The sequence below is a fragment of the Lagenorhynchus albirostris genome, chromosome 14, assembly GCF_949774975.1.
Source record: "Lagenorhynchus albirostris chromosome 14, mLagAlb1.1, whole genome shotgun sequence".
Classification (NCBI taxonomy): domain Eukaryota; kingdom Metazoa; phylum Chordata; class Mammalia; order Artiodactyla; family Delphinidae; genus Lagenorhynchus; species Lagenorhynchus albirostris.
The window spans coordinates 72,754,569-72,772,780 of NC_083108.1; the positions used below are offsets into that span (position 1 = coordinate 72,754,569).

General features: G+C 53.7%; 1 protein-coding gene across 2 annotated transcripts in view; it reads right to left on the minus strand.

Moving 5' to 3' along the window:
* Positions 1-2,863: 2,863 nt before the first annotated feature.
* HECTD4 (HECT domain E3 ubiquitin protein ligase 4) overlaps positions 2,864-18,212 on the minus strand; it is a 190,945-nt gene continuing 175,596 nt past the window's right edge. For both annotated transcript variants that reach the window (XM_060170214.1, XM_060170213.1), the window contains exons 66-76: positions 17,776-17,899; positions 14,682-14,872; positions 13,414-13,560; positions 12,222-12,341; positions 11,404-11,559; positions 9,663-9,766; positions 9,189-9,410; positions 7,084-7,250; positions 6,604-6,799; positions 5,819-6,041; positions 2,864-5,247 (exon numbers count right to left, since the gene is read on the minus strand). In XM_060170214.1, the coding sequence (XP_060026197.1) occupies positions 5,111-5,247; positions 5,819-6,041; positions 6,604-6,799; positions 7,084-7,250; positions 9,189-9,410; positions 9,663-9,766; positions 11,404-11,559; positions 12,222-12,341; positions 13,414-13,560; positions 14,682-14,872; positions 17,776-17,899 (1,787 nt within the window). In that variant the 3' untranslated portion in view covers positions 2,864-5,110. The remainder of the gene's footprint in view (positions 5,248-5,818; positions 6,042-6,603; positions 6,800-7,083; positions 7,251-9,188; positions 9,411-9,662; positions 9,767-11,403; positions 11,560-12,221; positions 12,342-13,413; positions 13,561-14,681; positions 14,873-17,775; positions 17,900-18,212) is intronic.

Below are 18,212 nucleotides of genomic sequence, written 5' to 3' on the forward strand. Positions count from 1 at the left end.
TGTAATTATATTTGTTTGTGGGTCACCCACCTGATGGGTATGAGATTTGATTATATCATGAAAGTGCCCCTCCTACCACCTCGCTGTGGCTTCTTGTCTTTGGATGTAGAATATAGTTTTTGGTAGGTTTGAGTCTTTTTTTGTCAATGGCTATTCAGCAGTTAGTTGTGATTTTTGTTTGTAAGTGAGAGGACGTGAGCTCAAGTCCTACTCTGCCATCTTGTCTCCTCACTTTATCACTGATTTTAAGCAACTTGGTTATAATGTGCCTTTGTACAATTCTGTGGCATTAAGTACATTCACATTGTTCTGCAACCATCACTACTACCTATTTCTTTGCTTCTTTAAATTCATTAAACATCTTGCATCTTTGAGTTTATAGCTTTCAACCAAATTCAGAAAAATTTCAGCCATTTTTTCTTCAGATATTTGTTTGTTTCTCCATTTTCCCTGTCTTTGGGGGATTAAATTTACGTATATATTAGGCCACATGAAGTTGCCCCATAGCTTATTGGTACTCTTTACACTTTTTTGGATTCTTTTGTCTGTGTTCAGATGGATAGTTTCTATATGTCTCCAAGTTCACTAAATCTTCTGTAGTCTGATTTGTTGTTAATTCCTCCAGTGTAGTTTTCATTTGGGACATTGTAATTTTTATCTCTGGAAGTTAAATTTGGGTTTTTATATTTCTCAGGTCGCTACTTAATATGTAGTTATAATAACTGTTTTAATTCCCCTGGTCACTAATTTATCATTTGTGTACTTTCTGGGTCTTCTTGTGTTGATTTTTTGTATGTTTGGTGGTTTTGATTGGATGCCAGATATTCTGAATTCTACCTATTTTGGTGCTGGGTATTTTTGTATTCCTATAAATATTGAGCTTTGTTTCTCATACTTAGTTACTTGGAAACAGTTTGATCCTTCTAGATCAAACTTTTAAGCTTTATTAAGTGGGACCTGAGCAGTGAGTAGCCTAGGGCTAATTTTGCTCCGCTACTGAAGCAAAACTGATGCCCCATAAACTGTGTTTTCCACACTGGCTGTTGGGAAAAGGAACTATTTCCTGTTCTTTGACAGCTCTAATCCTTTTGGCTGGTTCTTTCCCCAGCCTCTGGCAGTTTCCTTACATGCATGGGATTATCAGTACTCAGTGAACACTTGAGTGGCATTCTCAGCAGATCTATAGAGCTCGCTCTCTGTATAACTCTTTCCTTTTTGGTACCCTGCCCTGTAAACTAGCTGCTTTGGTCTACTTGGATGCCTCGACTTCTCATCTCAGGGAGACTGTTGGGTTCCACCCTCAGTTTCTCCTCCCTTTGCTGCTGACAACTCTGCCCCAACTGTAAGCAGAGGCAGTGGTAGGGCCCACCACATTTGTTTCTCTTCTCTCAGGTCTCTGTCCTTCATGCCTGTTGTCTGATGGTAATTTGTCAGGTTTTTTGTTTTTTTTAGAAGGGAGGGTAAGGTTTGGTTTCTGTTTATCAATGTTAGCTAGAATTAGAAGTGTCTTGAGAGCATTACTTTCTAGATTGTTATAAAATCTGATGCCATTCTGATTTGCATGTAACCGGTTTTTTCCCTTGAAGCTTTTTAGGGTGTCTATCTGGTGTTTTGAAATTTCCCCATGTTGTATGTTGGTATAGATTCTTTGGAAACTCATGTCCTCTTGAGTTTTTCAGAATTTTCTTGTGTTATTATTTTGGTAATTTCTCTCCTGTGTTCTTTCTTTGCAGATTTCCAAATTATAGTTGGATGTCGGCCCTCTTAGACTGACCATTTTTTATTTTCCTTCATATTCTCTTTTGGTTTTTTTGCCCTACTTTCTGGGAGATTTCCTCAATTTTATCCTTTTATCATATTATTTCTGATATTAATTTCCAAATTAATGTTTTTTATCTTCTCTCACAGCCTTTTTCCTCCCCTTACTTAATGGACACAATATTTACACTTTGCGCCTTAGTTGTTTCTTGGATATCTTGTTCTACTCCCTGTACTATTTCCTGGGAGTTGTTTATTTTTGTTTTGGTATTTTTATGCTGTACTTTTCCACAAACCTCTGATGTTTCTGGGCTATCTGTATATACTTAAGAGTGAGGCACTTGAAGGTGATGAGCTCTCTTCACCATTCACTTTCACTGAACAGTAGGCTGGCATTTTCACTGGAGAGCCCAGGCTGGCAGGATCTGTAGGTTTTTCCTCTGGGTTAGTTCAGGGCAGGGTCTTCCAGCCTGCTGTAGGAGCCTGGGGTGGGGTGGGGGCAGGGGCTGGAGCCCTGAGCATCTCTGGTAGTTTCTCCAGAATATAACTTCCAGCCTTCTGCAGGGTGGTGGGGACTTGAATTTCTGCTTCCTACATGCATTTCCAGTCCTTGTTTTTCCCTGGCACATGAGGCCTCCAATTCTTTCCCTTTACAGTGTGTTTTGGTTCTGTGTGTATGTGGCGGGGGGTGGGGGGGTATGTGTAGGATGGACACGGGACAGCAAGAAGAGGGCAGAGCACTGATTTTGGATAGTAGTTCTGAGCTAAGTCTTTACTGCTTCCCTGTATTTCCTTTTGCACAAAGTAGTTCTAAATCCACTGCCTGTGCCCAAAGGAGGACACGTGGTCTAAGAGAGGCCCAGACTCTTCCAGTGCAACAGTCCACTTGAGGAGAATCCTCACACTGGCACAAGAGTACAGACCAGCTCCAGGACAAGGAGTGGGCAGAACCTGCAGGGTTAGGTTTACCTTTGACCTTGGATTTCCATCCCTTTAATCAGACTTTCTGTATGAAAACCATAGACTATAAGGAGTCGAGTGGGGGGCAAGGGGTAGTTTATAAGCATAATGGAGTAAGAACCACATCAAGTGTAAAGAGACCATAATAATTAGAAATACTTTTAATTCCTAGCTTCTTGGCGACCCTCAAGTATCAGAGCCATCCAAGCATGTTGGCCTTCGAATCTTCTCAGCAAGAGTAGATGATCACACAACTCTTAAGGTAAATCAAAATTAGATGAAGGTTATTTATTGGTGTGACTTTTCCTGTCATGAGCTTCTTTTACACAGCAATGGTGTAAATAGCATCAAATTGAATGAAAAGTTTGTTAGATGCAACCATAAATAATTATAATAAATATACATCAAGTAACTTTACAGCACACATTTTTTTAGGGCCAAGGTTTGGATCTGTCTGGACCTCAATGTGCTCTCTGGGAGAAGCAGTCGTGTTAGCAGCAGGTATCTTACTCACAGCTGTCATCTAGTCAAGTGATGGGCCAACAGAAGCTTTCCAAACCCCTCTTGGGGAGGTAGCTGACAATTCTGAGTCCATTCAAGGGATGGGAAGGATGGGGGCGGCGGGGGGGGACCAAGATGGAAAAATACAGGGAGGAAAAACCACTTCTAGTAAATCCAAAGGCTCTTTCATTATGCAGAAATGAAATAAGAGGATCCTTGTTGTCAGGACTACATCCTGGCGTGACCCGCCCCCCCCCCCAGTCAAGGGGGCTGTGGCCCCCAGGAGGCAGTGGCCTACCGTATTCCTTCCAATTAGGGAAACTGCTTGCAGGCACCTCCAGACATGACTGATCCTGCATCAAATGTAACTGATGCAACTGGAACAATTCATCCAGGTTTATCCTTTCCTTAGGTCAGGGAATCTTTTCTATAATGGTCCTTAATTCATTTCCTAAGAAGAACACAGAGGAGGTGGATGCTAACGCCTCTAACTCTAAAATCCACACACCTTTCCAGCAGGCCAGGGCCACAGCAGAAAAGGGAGGAGCAAATCCTCTCTCACCACCAGCATTCACACGCCAAAGCCTTCTAGACAGCACTCACTCAGAACTTCCAATATTCACAATATTATACAATAAATACAGCGATGTGATTCTGTGAGAACTGGCAAGGCCCAAAATGACAGTGTCCAGCAAGATGGCATGTGCTGCTCTCGAACAAAGTACCAGTGGACAAAGACCTACTCAGGGCACAAATGCACTGGGGCCGCAGGTGGGCTGCAGTAGCTCAGCCCTGGCACACACTCACATGGGGTGGGGAGGGGGTGCCACGTGGGCCCAGCCAGAGGGGCAGAAGGACCCTGGTGTCTCCATCTGGACTTGAAGGTCTTAGTCACTGCAGTAGGCCCTGAATTGAGCAGAGCACCTCAGACAGCTCTTTTTAAAATGGGGTGTAGCCTTTCCTCTGCTCCTCACATCACAAATACCGTAGTGAGGAAGGGACGTTTCTGAGTACAAAAGTGGGGCAGGCTTGAGTCATGTGCTTTCCTGTTCTGAGCCTCAGAAAAAGGCGCCCAACTTGAGCACTGTCCCTCTAGCTCCAGGGGTCCTCTCAACTCCTGAGCTGGGACGCACCTGGCCTGGCTCTGCGTACTAAGGTCAAGGAGGAACCCTTTGGTCTTCTAATCCTGGGCAGCACTCAGTGGGAAACTGTCGGACCGGGGCCCAGAAGAGTCGGACAGCAGAGAGGGCTATCTGGGTGGGAAGGGACGGGGGAACCACTGTGGGCTTTTCTTCAGGAAAACCCAGACCATGGACAAGGGTCTAAAGCCGGAAGATTAACACGTAAAGCTCCCTGTGTGTGTCTCCCAGGTTTGGGTAACTGGCCCAACCATTTCAAGATGGAAGGAGGCTTGCAGGAGCCACGTCCAGGAGAAACTCCAGCTCAAGGCGGAGGGGCAGGGCTGGCCACACACTTGTCTGTGAAGACGCTCTGCAGAAAGAACAGGTGCTCTGTGGGCCAAGGGCATCTCACTACCAGCTTCCTGCTGGGTGGTTCTATGATGTGGAACCAACTGGGGCCTCACAGCCTCAGAACCTGGTGGCCACGAAGGAACATGTCCAGGAAGATCAAATGAGACAGGAGCTGTCTGGGAACTAAACTATCCTACAAACATACCACAAATAGGTAGCAAAAGAACCAACCCATCACAAAACGTACAAATACATAAGGTTAAGTCTTCCAGGAGGTCCTGGAATGTGGACAAAGGTTCGGAAAAGCAAAATGTTGCCAACTCCTCACGCAGGGCCCCGGAGGGATGTGCTCGCAGTGGCAGGCTTCCTAAGCCAGCAGAGCGGTGCCTTGGTGACAGCCTAACTCGGGCTCCCTCCCCTCAGCCACTCAGGGGGTCTTCGCGATAGTGAATGGCACAACGAAGTTTCTCCAGCATGATTTCCAGAGAGGAGTACTGGGGAAGCTTGATCATGAACATGCAGGTCTCCACTCGGATGTAGCGAGAGTCTGGGGAACCTGTAGGAGAGACATCGGGCCAGCGTTAGAGCGCGGGACTGGATCCCAGGGAGGCCTGGCTGGACCCTCTGCCTCCAGGTTTGCCTCTCTGGGCTGCTCCAAGTCAACCCCAAGGCCCAGTCGGGGGGATGAGGGCCTGGGAGGCTGGATTCTGGAGGAGGAAAGGGCAGATACACAGCTGCTGTACAGCACAGGTACCAAACGGCTGACCCGTGACAGAATCTGACCGCAGGCAGGTTTGTCTGGCCGGCAAAGAGTTTTGATTTTTTAAATTAATTTTGCTGCATTTAAAAGTTGGAAAATTAAAACACTTCTGGATTTTAAGCTTTTAAAAATTTCAGAAGACACGTCAGCGTCGGGCCTATACTGCCACTTGGCGAAGGTCAGGTTTGGGAAGCACATGGCCCCAAGCCCACCCCACCACCCCCTGGCCTCTCTCATTTACATTTGGGCCTTGGTGTTCGGGGTCCCTCTCCATTGTTCTTCCCCCCCTCATGCAGGGCCTAGCAGCCCCAGCTCCAAACGGGGCCCATGTGTCCCTACTTGGAACATGACCAGGGGAGGCCAGTACCTGCTGTGCCATCCGGGGGGGCGATCTTCATGGGGTATGGGGGCACATGGGCTGTGTCGGGGCCCCCGTCTTTGCAGGGGCAGGTGAACGGGATGCGCTCTTGATTGCAGGCGAACTTGATGAACTTGCACAGCTCCTCCTGGGCAAACATCTCCAGTGCCCCCCAGAAGAACTCGATGTGCTGGTCTGTCTCCATCAGGCCCACCTGGTACATGGTGTGGGCCTGGGGAAGAAAGGTCGCAGACGTGAGCAGGCCTGGGCTTCTAACCCAGTGCCCCCCCGACAAGGCTGGGCCCAATCCCGGGGCAGGGTGCAGCAGGGAATCGATGGCTGCAGGACACAGGGAGGTTACAATGATGACAAGGACCGCAAAGGCACACTGTCTGTGTGACTGTGGCCTACGCGCTAGGCCCGGCAGCAGGGGTTCTCCATACATTACCCCACTGACCCCCGCCGGGCAGGTCTTGTCACTCTTCCCATTACAGGTGAAGTCACTTGGGCAAGGTCTCCCAGCTGGCATGGGCAAAAGCGGGCCAGGCTGAACAGTGGAGGGGGCTTCACCTCAGGCTGGTGGCTTAACTCGGGAGGCAGGGGATCTGCCACTTCCTGGCTGGGCGACCTTGGGTAAGTAACCTGTCTTAGCTTCAGTTTACACAGCAATGAGACAGGGGTGAGCACAGCTCCTCTCACATGTGAGGAGGACAGAGTGCTGGGGCCCAGGAAGTACTAAGACATGACAGGCCACTGCCAACATGCCTGTCAGCCCAGCCGGCCCAGCCACCGACCTTCAGGAACTCGAGGTTGATGTAAGGGAGGCCGCACGTCCGCAGCTCCATCTCCAGCGGGCTGAGTGTGGTGAGCAGCTGCAGGGGGATGATGGCGCCCAGGCCCGCGCGCACGGCTGTCACACACTCGACGTTCTGCAGCTCCCGCAGCCGCAGGCTCCGGATGGCTGCTGCGTAGATGTCCTTGTTCTCCCACCTGCGGGGGTCGTGGGTGAGATGCGACGCTCAGGAGGCTGCTCCGGGGCCTGGGGGCCACACCCACGCGGGCAGAGGCCCCCAGGCTGTTACCCGGATTTCCCAGGCCTGGCAGCTCAGTGAACTCTCCTGCTCTGGGTGTCACCAGCCCCAGACCTGCTGTTTCTGAATAAAGTCCTTCCACTGAAGATACTCCACCATCTTTCCTGGCGCCCACCGTCCTGCCTCACACCCTCCCCCCAGTGGAAGCCGCCGGTCCCCTGACCTAGGCCCCCACGCACTCACGCCACAGGGATGTGCCGGCCGCGGCTGCACAGCTCCACCTCCTCGCCCGCCATGGTCAGGTAGGTGAACCGGCAGCAGGGCTTACTGGGCCCGTCGGGGCTCTCGATGGCCAGGTGCTGGGAGGCAATCTCGGCGCACAGGGCCTCCAGCTCGCTCTCGTCGTTGATCTGGAGGGAGGCACGGCAGGGCGGGGCTGACTGCCGCCCTGCTCCCCAGGCCCTGAGAAGAGGGAACCTCTTCCCCAGTTGGGCAGATGTCGGTCATTGTTCGGGTGGGGGCTACTGTGGCCTGGCCTGCCAGCCTTGCCATCAGTTCAGTGTTAGGCACGTGACCGAGGCCTCGCCAATGAGACCCAAATTACAGTTGCCCTCTTTCACTGGTGTGGACACGGCTGAAGGCGGTGCACCTCGTGCTGCTGGGGCCATCTTGAGATCACTCACTGACGACATCATTGGAGCACCTGGATTCAACCCTGTCTGAAGCCAATCTATATCTGTACTTTTAGTTTTAAGATCAAATCACTAAAAAAAATTTCTTTCCTAAGCTGGTTTGACCTGGGGTTTCTGTCACTTGTCACCAGAGAGCCCTGACTTAATTCTACCTGTGGAAGGTACACGGGCTACCCCCTCCACCATCTGGCCCACTGACGTGCATGCTGGGCCACCGAGGAGAGGACGGGATCTGACCCAGGGGAGAACAAGCCTGTAGCCCGGGACAGTGAAGGCCGCAGGCAGGCACCCCCGACAGAAGTTCAGGGCATTTCTTTCTGGTTCATGTGCCTCCCCCGCCTCTCCCGGGGCGGTTCTGTCTCCCAGCACCCTCTGGGGCCTTGCTCATCCCCTCCAGACAGAAGCCTTGGCTGGATGGTCTGCCTGGACGCCGTCTTACTTCCTCTGCCTGCCTCAGGCCTTTGCTGCCACCCACGCCCCCGGGAGGACTTCTCAGAGCAGCGCCTGGCAGCTACTCATAAATCCCCAGCCCGTGGAGGGCGTCCTGCTTTGACCCTTTAAACAATTCATCGTCGGCCCTCTTTCCGCTGAGAAGCCAACTGCTGTCCAGGACCCCGGCTTTGCTGCTCCCGTGCGCTGGCTTCCCTCAAGTGGCAGCTAAGGGGACTACGGAAAGCCTGGCAACGAGGCCCCTCCGAGGGCCCTCAAGTCTGGCCAGTGGAGGCCGATCGGCCAACCCCTCCTTCAGCAGATGTCCCCTGGAGAGCAGCCTCGCAAGGCCTCTGACACAAAGTCTGCCCCCCGGTGAGCAAGAGCCGCCGGCCTCGGGGAGGGCTGGATCACGGGCCACCTCCACACTCTGCCGGGATGGTCTCTAACCTGAGGAGCGCGTGTGGGCCAAAAAGCTCAGGCTTTCCAGCTGGCCAGACCCGAGCTCTGCTAGTGGCTTTGCTCCCGGCCAGCCCACCGCTCTGAGCCTCACTTCCCTCCTGGCCTCACTGTGAGGGCTTCTGAACACAGCCCTCCAGCGTGGGCCTTACATAAACGGAGAGCAGCGGGGCAGCTCCCTGACAACAGACGTGAGCCCAGCCTGCCCTCAGCGACTCTGCCGAACCAATGGACGGACCTGACCACAGCCTGAGCAGCGACCATAGGTGGGCTGGTCTGCGTGTGGAGGGGAACGGTCGGACACTGCTGTGATCTCACTATCTCTGTGTGTCCCAAGGCACAGGGGAGGGAGGAAGAGCTCCGTTCCCAGCGCCCTGCCTAGGTGATACCCAAGAGTTGATCTCCTGTGCTCTTCGTGAAACTCTGAAACCAAGCTCTTAAAAGTGAAACTGGCTCTGCTTGGAGCACCTCCCACCCAACACTTCTACTCCTTTAGCTGCCGGGAACCCTTCACTCCTGTGTCCTCACGAGGCCCAGCAGGCTGGTTAAGTCACCCCTGGGCTGCTGCTGTCTGCAGGGAGGGAAGACTGAGGCTCCTGTCCCCCTGAGACAAGCCTGGCTAGCAGAGATGCCTTATGCAGCCTAATGTTCAAGAGATGGCAGTCAGTCCCCAGGTGGGGACACAGTGGCCATGGGGTGGCAATAAGGGCCCCAGGGGCACTGCTCCGGGCCCCACTGTCCCCCAGAAAACGTGGGCTTTTCACTTACACTCTCGAATTTCTTGACATAATTGTAGGTGAGTATGTCTGCTTCCTGCAGGTCTTGGTCAGGGTCCAGGGGCTCACCCACCAGTGTCTTCCAGAAGGAGGGCAGGAGGTCCAGGGGAAGAGGGACATCTGCTCGGATCGCAATTCCCAGCAACTGGCCCAGGAAGTGCAGCAGCTGCTCCTCCCCGTAGGTGATGGGGCTTGGGGTCAGGATGTACTTGCCCTGGAAGTGGAGGCAGAGGTGAAGTGACTGACGTGGGCCTCTGCTCCCCGCAGGAACATGGGTCCCAGGCCCACGGGACCCACGGCAGGCAGAAGCATGTCCAGCCAGAGCAGCAAGAGCACCGCCCAGACCAGGAAGGCTTGTGAAAGGGCTCAGAGCTAATGAGGACGCGCACCCATGAGCCGAGCCCCTGCCCCTCAGGGAGCCGACCGCTGGGCCACCAGCCTTGGCTGCCCAGGCCTCGCGTCTTACCTTGTTCTTGTTGACGGCTGAGCTGGGGCACAGCAGGAGAAGGGAGAGCGAGGAGCTCTGCAGCTCTTTACACACCTGCCACAGGAAGTGGCGGAAGGAGCCGCCTGCAGGACAGATGGGGACCTATCAGCCTACCCTGCCCGCAGGCCCTGTCCCCACCGGGAAGTCAACTTCTCTGGCCCCTGGGCTGCGGCTTTGGTGGGTGGAAACAGAACCCGCCCAAGGGCTGGGAGATCCGGGCTCCAATCTGTGGGGCCACTAACTAGCTGCGTGGCTCCTGGGGAATCACTTCTCTGACGGAGCCAGCCTCCGCACCTCTACCTAGCGGATGGGGGCAGTCACTGTACCCACCTCCCAGGCTAGTTCCAGGGATTCAACGAGATCAAAGGCAGATCCTACGAGGGTCACTTCTCACAGCTGCAAGCTGACACCGATACAAGGGCTTGTGGGACCCGTGTCCGTCCCCTGCGCTGGGCCAAGAGCAGGGCCCCATGTTTTCCTCAGCACTGCCTCCTGCCAAGCCCAGGGCTCAGTGTGTGTCCAGTGAGAGCATAAATAAATGGATGGACACACAGACACACGCAAAGGGCAACAACAATGATCAGCTCCTCTCCTACTGCCATTCCAAATGTGCCTTTGGGTTTCTTGCAAAACTCCTCTCTATGGCTGGGTCTCCTCTGCCCTTCCTCATGCATCCTATCAGTGTCCTCAGGTCAGGAAGCACTGAGGACAGCTGTGCTCGCGGAGGACTTGCTTGGGGACAGATGTCAGGGCCTGGCCGCTTCCACGGAGAAGCAGGACACTCCCGCCTGCTGAAGCCGCCAAGGGCTGGGCTTTAGAATCCGACAGACCTGGGTTTGCACCCCAGTGATGCTGCTGACCTTGGGGGAGCTACTTAACTTGGTGGAGCCCCAGTTTCCCTGCCTGTAAAGTGGGACAGTGCTGGTGTCATGAGGAGCGTAAGGTGTTGAGCCTGGGCCTGGCACGTTCTGGTATCTCAATGAACAGAGCTGTTCTCAGAGAGCCTCCGAGATGTGCCCAGAGGATGCCACGGCACTGGCCGGCAAGGAGGCTGCTGCGGGAAGTGTCCCATGATCAGGGCGGGAATGGGAAACAGAGCTGCCCCAAGAGCTCTCCCCTCCCCGCGCGCCCAGTGAAAGAACTGTCTTCTCCCAAACAGCGCATTTCCTGAACGTCTGGGCTAAACGGACTGAAAGGACCACGCAGGAGCATGTTCTGAGCGGCCATTCCTCCTCCCTGCAGCGTGAAATGGCAGGATGTGCCATTCTGATCAAGGGCCCCCCAGACACCTGTCTCTCATGGGGCACACACACAAGCTTTTGGCCCAACCAACCCTCAGCCAAGGGCTCTTCCTGGAAAAGAAGTCCAATCCACACTGAGGGCGTCTCTCCTCAGCAAGAAACGCACTCCTAGCACTGATCAGAAGCCCGGTCCCCAAGCCTGGACAGTGCTGGGCTGAAGTTCCGGGCCAGCGGCAGGTGCCACATCCCCAGGGGACAGGGGCAAGTCCAGGGGGGCTGGGTTTGGAGAGCCTGGACAGATGTCACTTGGGGGCAGTCCTGGCTTCTGTGCAGAGCAGGGTAATGAGGATGTGGCTTGACTCTTGTTAACAGGTAAGATATTGGGCCATTTAGGCTGAAAATAACCCCAGGAATGTTTACATTCTAAACACAGCCTTCACCCTGAACTGGCTGACGGAGGGCCTGCGGGGGCCACTTACTGGTGCCGTGGACCTCCTCCCCAGTGAAGCGGATGTTGAAGGCATAGGTGGGGTCACCGCCACTCGCCAGTCTGACACAAAGCTGGGAGGATGGCACCGAGGCCAGCTGCCTGGCCGCCTGGCAGAAGTAGGAGTTTTCAGAGGCTCTGATCTCCCCTGGAACGAGAGAGGAAGTGCCAAAACCTCCGGGTGGCCATCCCCTGCACCCCAGCACAGGAGAGCCGCATGGCCAGGCCCCGGCCTGCTGGGGGCAGCCACGGCCTCCCTTCTGCTCCTGGAACATCTTCAATCTTTCACGTCTGCCACGTGGGTCCCTCGAGGAGCCCGCCCCCCAACCCCACCCTCCACCACCCCCCACCCTGTTCTCCACGTGGTCAGCCCCTCCCATCCTTCCACGTGTCTCGGGGGAGGCCCCGCACTTGGGCTCCTCTCACGTGCCCCTCCCGACATCTGTCCGTTCACAGGCTGTGGCGGAGACTCCTGGCTGCCTCCCCAATATCTAGCCTCCCCGCTTTTTCGGTGCTAGAGCCCTGATTTTAGCATGTCCATGGCCAGAACGAAGCCCACCTCCCCTGCACTGAGGCGCGGCCTGTGCCGCTGATGCCCCCTCCCTCTGCTGCCTGGATTGGGAGCTTGGGAGGGACTGGAGGGGGACGTCACAGGCTGGGACGTAGAGCAGGGCAACAGAAGCACCCACGCCAATGAGGGATGTCAGAGCAGCCCGGGACTCTCACTTCTAGAACCTTCTCTTATGTGCGAGAAATCAACTAGTTGAAGGACTGCTGCCTGCATCCTCTGGTCTGTGTAGCTAATCTCACCTCCCACGATCTCCAGTGGGTCCAGAGTAATCTCCGGTGCCGCGTGGTCAGCTGTCCTCTGCACTGTGGCGTTCAGCACCCGATTCATGACGGTCACTTTCGTGTCATAAAAGATCAGCCCTGGAGGGAGGAATGCGGTAGAGGCTGGGATGGGGTGGCTTCCCTTCCTTCCCAGTCACCCCGAGGCCTGGCAGGGGCCACACTGTCCCCTGTGGGTCCGTCCAGTCTCTTCTGGGACAGCCCGCAGGCCCCTGGGGGGATGTGCTGCTGGGGGCATAAGAGGTCCCGCTCCACTGGAGGGTGATTAGTTAGCCACCACCCAAATGTGAACGCAGGATTAAACCCTTGGACCCTGTCATGCCCACGAGACGCCTCGCTTGCAGGAATACAAACCCAAATACATAAAGAATAAGGAGGTTTCTGTGGCCACTTCTGAAACAGCAAAAAATAAAAACCACGGAAGTGTCTATCAATAAGGACATGGACACCTACACTGTGGACAGCAAGGCAAGGAGGGTGTGTGTGTCGACAGGCAGAGATCTGTGAAGCAGAGGTGCACGACAGAATGTATAAGAGGATACCCAGGTTTTTTTTGTTTTTTTTTTTTGCGGTACGCGGGCCTCTCACTGTTGTGGCCTCTCCCATTGCGGAGCACAGGCTCCGGACGCGCAGGCTCAGCGGCCATGGCTCACGGGCCCAGCCGCTCCGCGGCATGTGGGATCTTCCTGGACCGGGGCACAAACCCATGTCCCCTGCATTGGCAGGCGGACTCTCAACCACTGCGCCACCAGGGAAGCCTGATACCCAGTTTTTGATTTAAAAAAAAAGGCAAATGTGTGTGTCTATATGTATGTGAATAGAAAAGTCTGGAAGGACAGACTCATCTGTTAGTGATGGTCGTCTCTGGGATGCAGGAACATTGGGGGCAGCTAGTGAGTCAGAGCTTTACATTTATGTATTTCTAAATAATCTGAAAACTCTTTTAGTAAATTTAGTTTTTCAGAGCATATTTGTTTTCTTCAGAGCATAATTAAAGTAACTGCTCTTGGGTGGAACCACTGCTCCAGAAAAGATTCACGTGTCCAAGGACAGGCTGGGGGTGGGGGAGGTGGGGCCCTGGGCAGCTGCAGGAGTCCAGGTGATGCCGGAAACCCCACCCATCGGGGTAGGCCCAGGAGGCTCAGGCACTGACCTTTGGCCTCCTTCAGCAGGGCCGCGATGCTGTGCGTGTACATGGGCGTCTGGCGCAGCTCCACGAGTGGCAGGAAGAAGGTCTCGAGCGTGGTGTTCAGGGACTGCAGCAGGGCGAAGCGCAGGCGCAGGCTCTCGATGGGCACATCTGCAGGGCATGAGGGGCGGTCAGGCGGGGGCTCGGCCCAGCGAGGCCGAGACTCTCCGTCTGTGAACGATGCAGGTGGCCTGGTCGCAGGGAGGGACAGGGAGGCTCCCGCGGTGGGTTTTATCCCTGGAACCCAGAGGCTGTTGGTGAGTGAGAGATCCCGGCTTCCCTGAGCCTGTGCCAAGCAGCAGCAGAGGGCGAGGCCCGGGCTCGGAGGGGACCTGAGGGTCCACTCAGCCGGCCTTTGCGGCTGTGCCGGGGCTGCGTACCATTTGATTTTTAACTTTTAACTCTGAAGTAATTACAGGCTCATAGGAAGTTGCAGAACAAAGTAGAGTCCTGTGTACCTTTCCCCCAGCTCCTCGTGGTGTGACCTCACGCCTTGAAACCAGGAGACTGTTACATGGCACACTGAATTTTACTTGTCTGCCCTCACGTACATCTCCTCTCTGACCGTGAGACTGACGTTGGGACAGTTCACGGCCACGTTCACTGTCGCGGTATCCGCAAGAGAGCGAGGGCTCGGACTGTGGCTGAGTGAGGGTGAGCAGGCTAAGCGGGGCCCGAGGCGCGCACACACTGCAGCACCGGAGCCGGCCCAGGGCCTGTTGCGTGTGACAGGGCTTATGCTCCAGGGGTGGATTTACGGAGAATGGCCGTTTCTGTGTGCGCGTTGTTGTTGTGTGCGTTCCTAGCTTTTGATACAAACATGCTGCTGTCTTGTAATTAAGGCTAATGTCTCTGACACACGCTACCAGACTGCCCTGACCCCGTCTCACCCCCAACGCCAGCCTGGCATCCGAGGCGGCCTCTAGGCAGGGGCCTGGGTGTGGCGGCAGGGGTCTCGCCTCCCAGCCACCGCACTTGTGTCTGCCGCTTGGCTTGGTTGCGAGGAGCACATAATAAGGCCTCACAAACTTTAATTTGGCCACAATCACAACTTCTCATCTTTCTCTCCTTTTTATACCCACCTGTTCACAGCAGGTGTTCCTAGGGATTTTTGTAATGGGCACAGAAAGGGCATCTAGTCCTTCTAAACCACCCCGTGCCGTCATGGGGCAGGCCCCCACAGGGCGGTCCAGGGGGAGGACCCTGAAAGGCATCCCCCTGGGGCCACATACTCAAGAGACAGGCCACTCTGGGGTCGGCGGCGTCTGTGGGGTCCAGATACACCTCGTGGGGATGCAGCCGCGCGGGCGTGATGGCCAGGTGGCGGCACAGCCGGTTGATGTACTGCACGAGCGCCACGTCCATCTCCAGGGTCCACTTCCGGGAGGCCTTGTGTGCGTGCCGGACGTCGATGCAGGCACACCTGGGGGCGGGGAGAGGCAAGGTGGGGCGGCGGCCGCTGGGGGACTGCTGGGTTCCTCCGCGGCCACGTCCCAGCTCCCGGAGGACCTTTATAAGACAGCCTCGCCTCCCAGGCATTTCTTGGTGCCCAGCCAAGGTGCTGACTGCAGAGGAACTGCCTGTCCTGAGGGGAAAGCTCCTTTCTAAAGAAACAAGCTGAGCAGGCCGAGGGGATGGCAACACGCATCCCCACGTGCCTCCCTGCTGTCTGTAGGCAGCAGGGCTTTAGGGTTAAAGACGGGGCACTGGAGTCCTTGGGTGAAATCTAGGCTACAAAGCACACCTACTTCCTGAGCCTCAGTTTCTTCATCTATGAAATGGAGCTGGCGATAGCACAGCCTCGCGCTGTCAGGAGGAGTCACTGAGAGGACACCTGTGCTGCACACAGCACGGTGCTCCGCCCCTTCCGAGGGCACAGCACATGCCAGCTGCTGGTGTTACTGAAGCCGTCATCTTTTACCCAGCGATCCCACCCCAGGGTTCCCCTACGCGGCTCCTTGAGCAGGCAGGCAAAGGTGTGTTTGTGAGGGCTGCCTTGCTACAGCAACATCAGCCATAAGCTACACCACCCCCAAGAACGGACTGCTCGGCAGCCGTTAAAAGTCATCTGGTAGAACAGTATCAAATGACGTGGAAAAATGAAAAAAGCACACTGCAGGACACTATTTCCTGTCTGCTCCCCGCTACAGTGCTGAAAACATCTACGCCTGGAAAAATGGTGGGAGAGGTGTTTACTGAAACCTTTCCAAGTGATTACCCCTGGGCACAGAATCACAGGAAATCTCCTTTGTGTTTGAATATACTGCATGAGGTTTTTATCGAGTGTGTGTGTCCTTATTCTACATTGAGCTATTAACCCAAGAAAGGCCTGCAGGCAGGCAGGTGGGTGGACAGGTGCCTCTCGTTCCAGAACCTGTGGCACCTCGAGGGGGGTCACATGCCACACAGGGTGCATCGCGCAGAGGGTCCTGTCTCAGGGAGGTGGTGGAGCCTGGTGCCAGGCTCTCGTCACTGCAGGCCACCTCTGTCCTACCCTAGGAGTGCTCCCAGAGAGACCTAGCGCCTTCAGGAGGTGATCCCCTCTTCCAGGCTGGATGTGTCATCACCATGGCCCCATAACACACGTGAATCAGCCCTTACAGCTGTTACAAATGTGTCACCTTGGAATTAATTTGCAGTCCAATTTGTCCCCTTTTCACTTGGAATGCAGTTTCTAGTCCAAAATAGGTGATTCTGCTTTTAACGAAAACCCCCAAAGTCGTGTCTCTTACTGGTTTCTAAAACCAGTCGAAGAACTTGGCCCTGTCACCATGATCCAAGGCCCATCTGGGCATCGACTCTGAGCCTTCAATGAAGGTACAAAGTGCTGGTGCCAAGCAGTAAACAATTTCTCAACTCTGAAAACGGGGTTTTAAAAAAGCATGCTTCTGGCAGCCATTCCTTCTCTGAGGCCCAGTACATCTTGCTGTGGGAACGGGCGTGTAGGCCTGTGTGTGGCAGAGCCAGAGGGCGAGAGCAGGGAGATTTCTTTTGGTTTGCAGACATCTTGCCTGCTTGGGATTCACTTACAGCTAGAAAGGGGAAACCATATTTAGTTTGGCCCTGGAGACCTGGTGACTCGTGACCTTGCTGTGCTCCTGCCTGGGAGTGAGAGAGGGCAATGGAGAGTGGGAGAGAATATGTGAGTCCAAAGAAAAAAGATTCTTTGGAATAAGAAATCATCCCTGTTAGGGACTGAAATGTCCCCTTCCCGCCAATTCATATGCTGACGCTCTAACCGCCAATGTGACTGTATTTGGAGACAGGGTCTTTAAAGAGGTCATTAGGTTAAATGAGGTCACAGGGTGGGGCCCTAATCCAATTGGACTGTTGTCCTCATAAGAAGAAGAAGAGACACCAGGGATGCAGGCACACAGAGGAAGGGCCACCTGAGCACACAGCACAAAGGTGGCCGTCTGTGAGCCAAGGAGAGCCCTCCAGAGAAACTAACCCTGTTGACACCTTGATCTTGGGCTTGGCTTCCAGCCTCCAGAACTGCGAGACAGTGAATTTCTGTTCTATAGAACACTGTTTCAAACAGGCTGGAAAATCCACATTAACAATTAGGAAATATGGGGAGGGGGAAGGGTAATCTGTGACAAAGCGAGACAGAGGCATGGACATATATACACTACCAAACGTAAAATAGATAGCTAGTGGGAAGCAGCCGCATAGCACAGCGAGATCAGCTCAGTGCTTTGTGACCACCTAGAGGGATGGGATAGGGAGGGTGGGAGGGAGGGAGACGCAAGAGGGAAGAGATATGGGAACATATGTATATGTATAACTGATTCACTTTGTTATAAAGCAGAAACTAACACACCATTGTACTCCAATAAAGATGTAAAAATAAATTATACTCCAATAAAGATGTAAAAAGTATAAAAATAAAAATATTGAAAAAAAAACATTAGAAAAAATTGGAAAATAACTCAATAGGCATTAAAAACAGGCCAGATGGAATGGCTTCCCTGGGAGTAATTGCTTGGGGAAGCGTCTAGTAGCTGAGAACAATTTTTTTTTTTTAACATCTTTATTGGAGTATAACTGCTTCACAATGGTGTGTTAGTTTCTGCTGTATAACAAAGTGAACCAGCTATAGGTATACCTATATCCCCATATCCCCTCCCTCTTGCGTTTCCCTCCCTCACACCCTCCCTATCCCACCCCTCTAGGTGGTCACAAAGCACCGAGCTGATCTCCCTGTGCTATGCGGCTGCTTCCCACTAGCTGTCTGTTTTACATTTGGTAGTGTCTATATGTCCGTGCCACTCTCTCTGAGAACAATTTTTACACAAGGTATCAACTGGGTTGACAGCCTCTTACCTCTCAAAATGAAGATCGTAACCACAGGATAAAATCGCCCTCCAGACACTACGGATGTCTTGCTTGGCTCGGTCAATAACAAACTTGTGAAATCCTTCCAATGTCAGGTACTTTTCCTCAGGGACTGATGGAAAAGTGTTCACAGTGTTAGGAATCGGTGAGAAGTGGGGGTCCCACAACATGCTCCCACTGCACCCTCTCTTTCAGGGCCCAATTCATCTAACCCCCACCCCCACCCCCACCCCCCGTCTCCTGCCGTCACTCCAGGGTCTGTTAACAGACTGTCTCCACCCGACTGCTCAAGGACACACATAACCCCCAACCTGACGGGTCTGAGCTGCTGCCTCACCTCCTCGGGCTGGTGACCAAGTGGTGCAGCGCTTTCCCCCCAGTCTTGTCTTTCTGTATCTCAGAAACATTCCCGACTGACTAAGCAA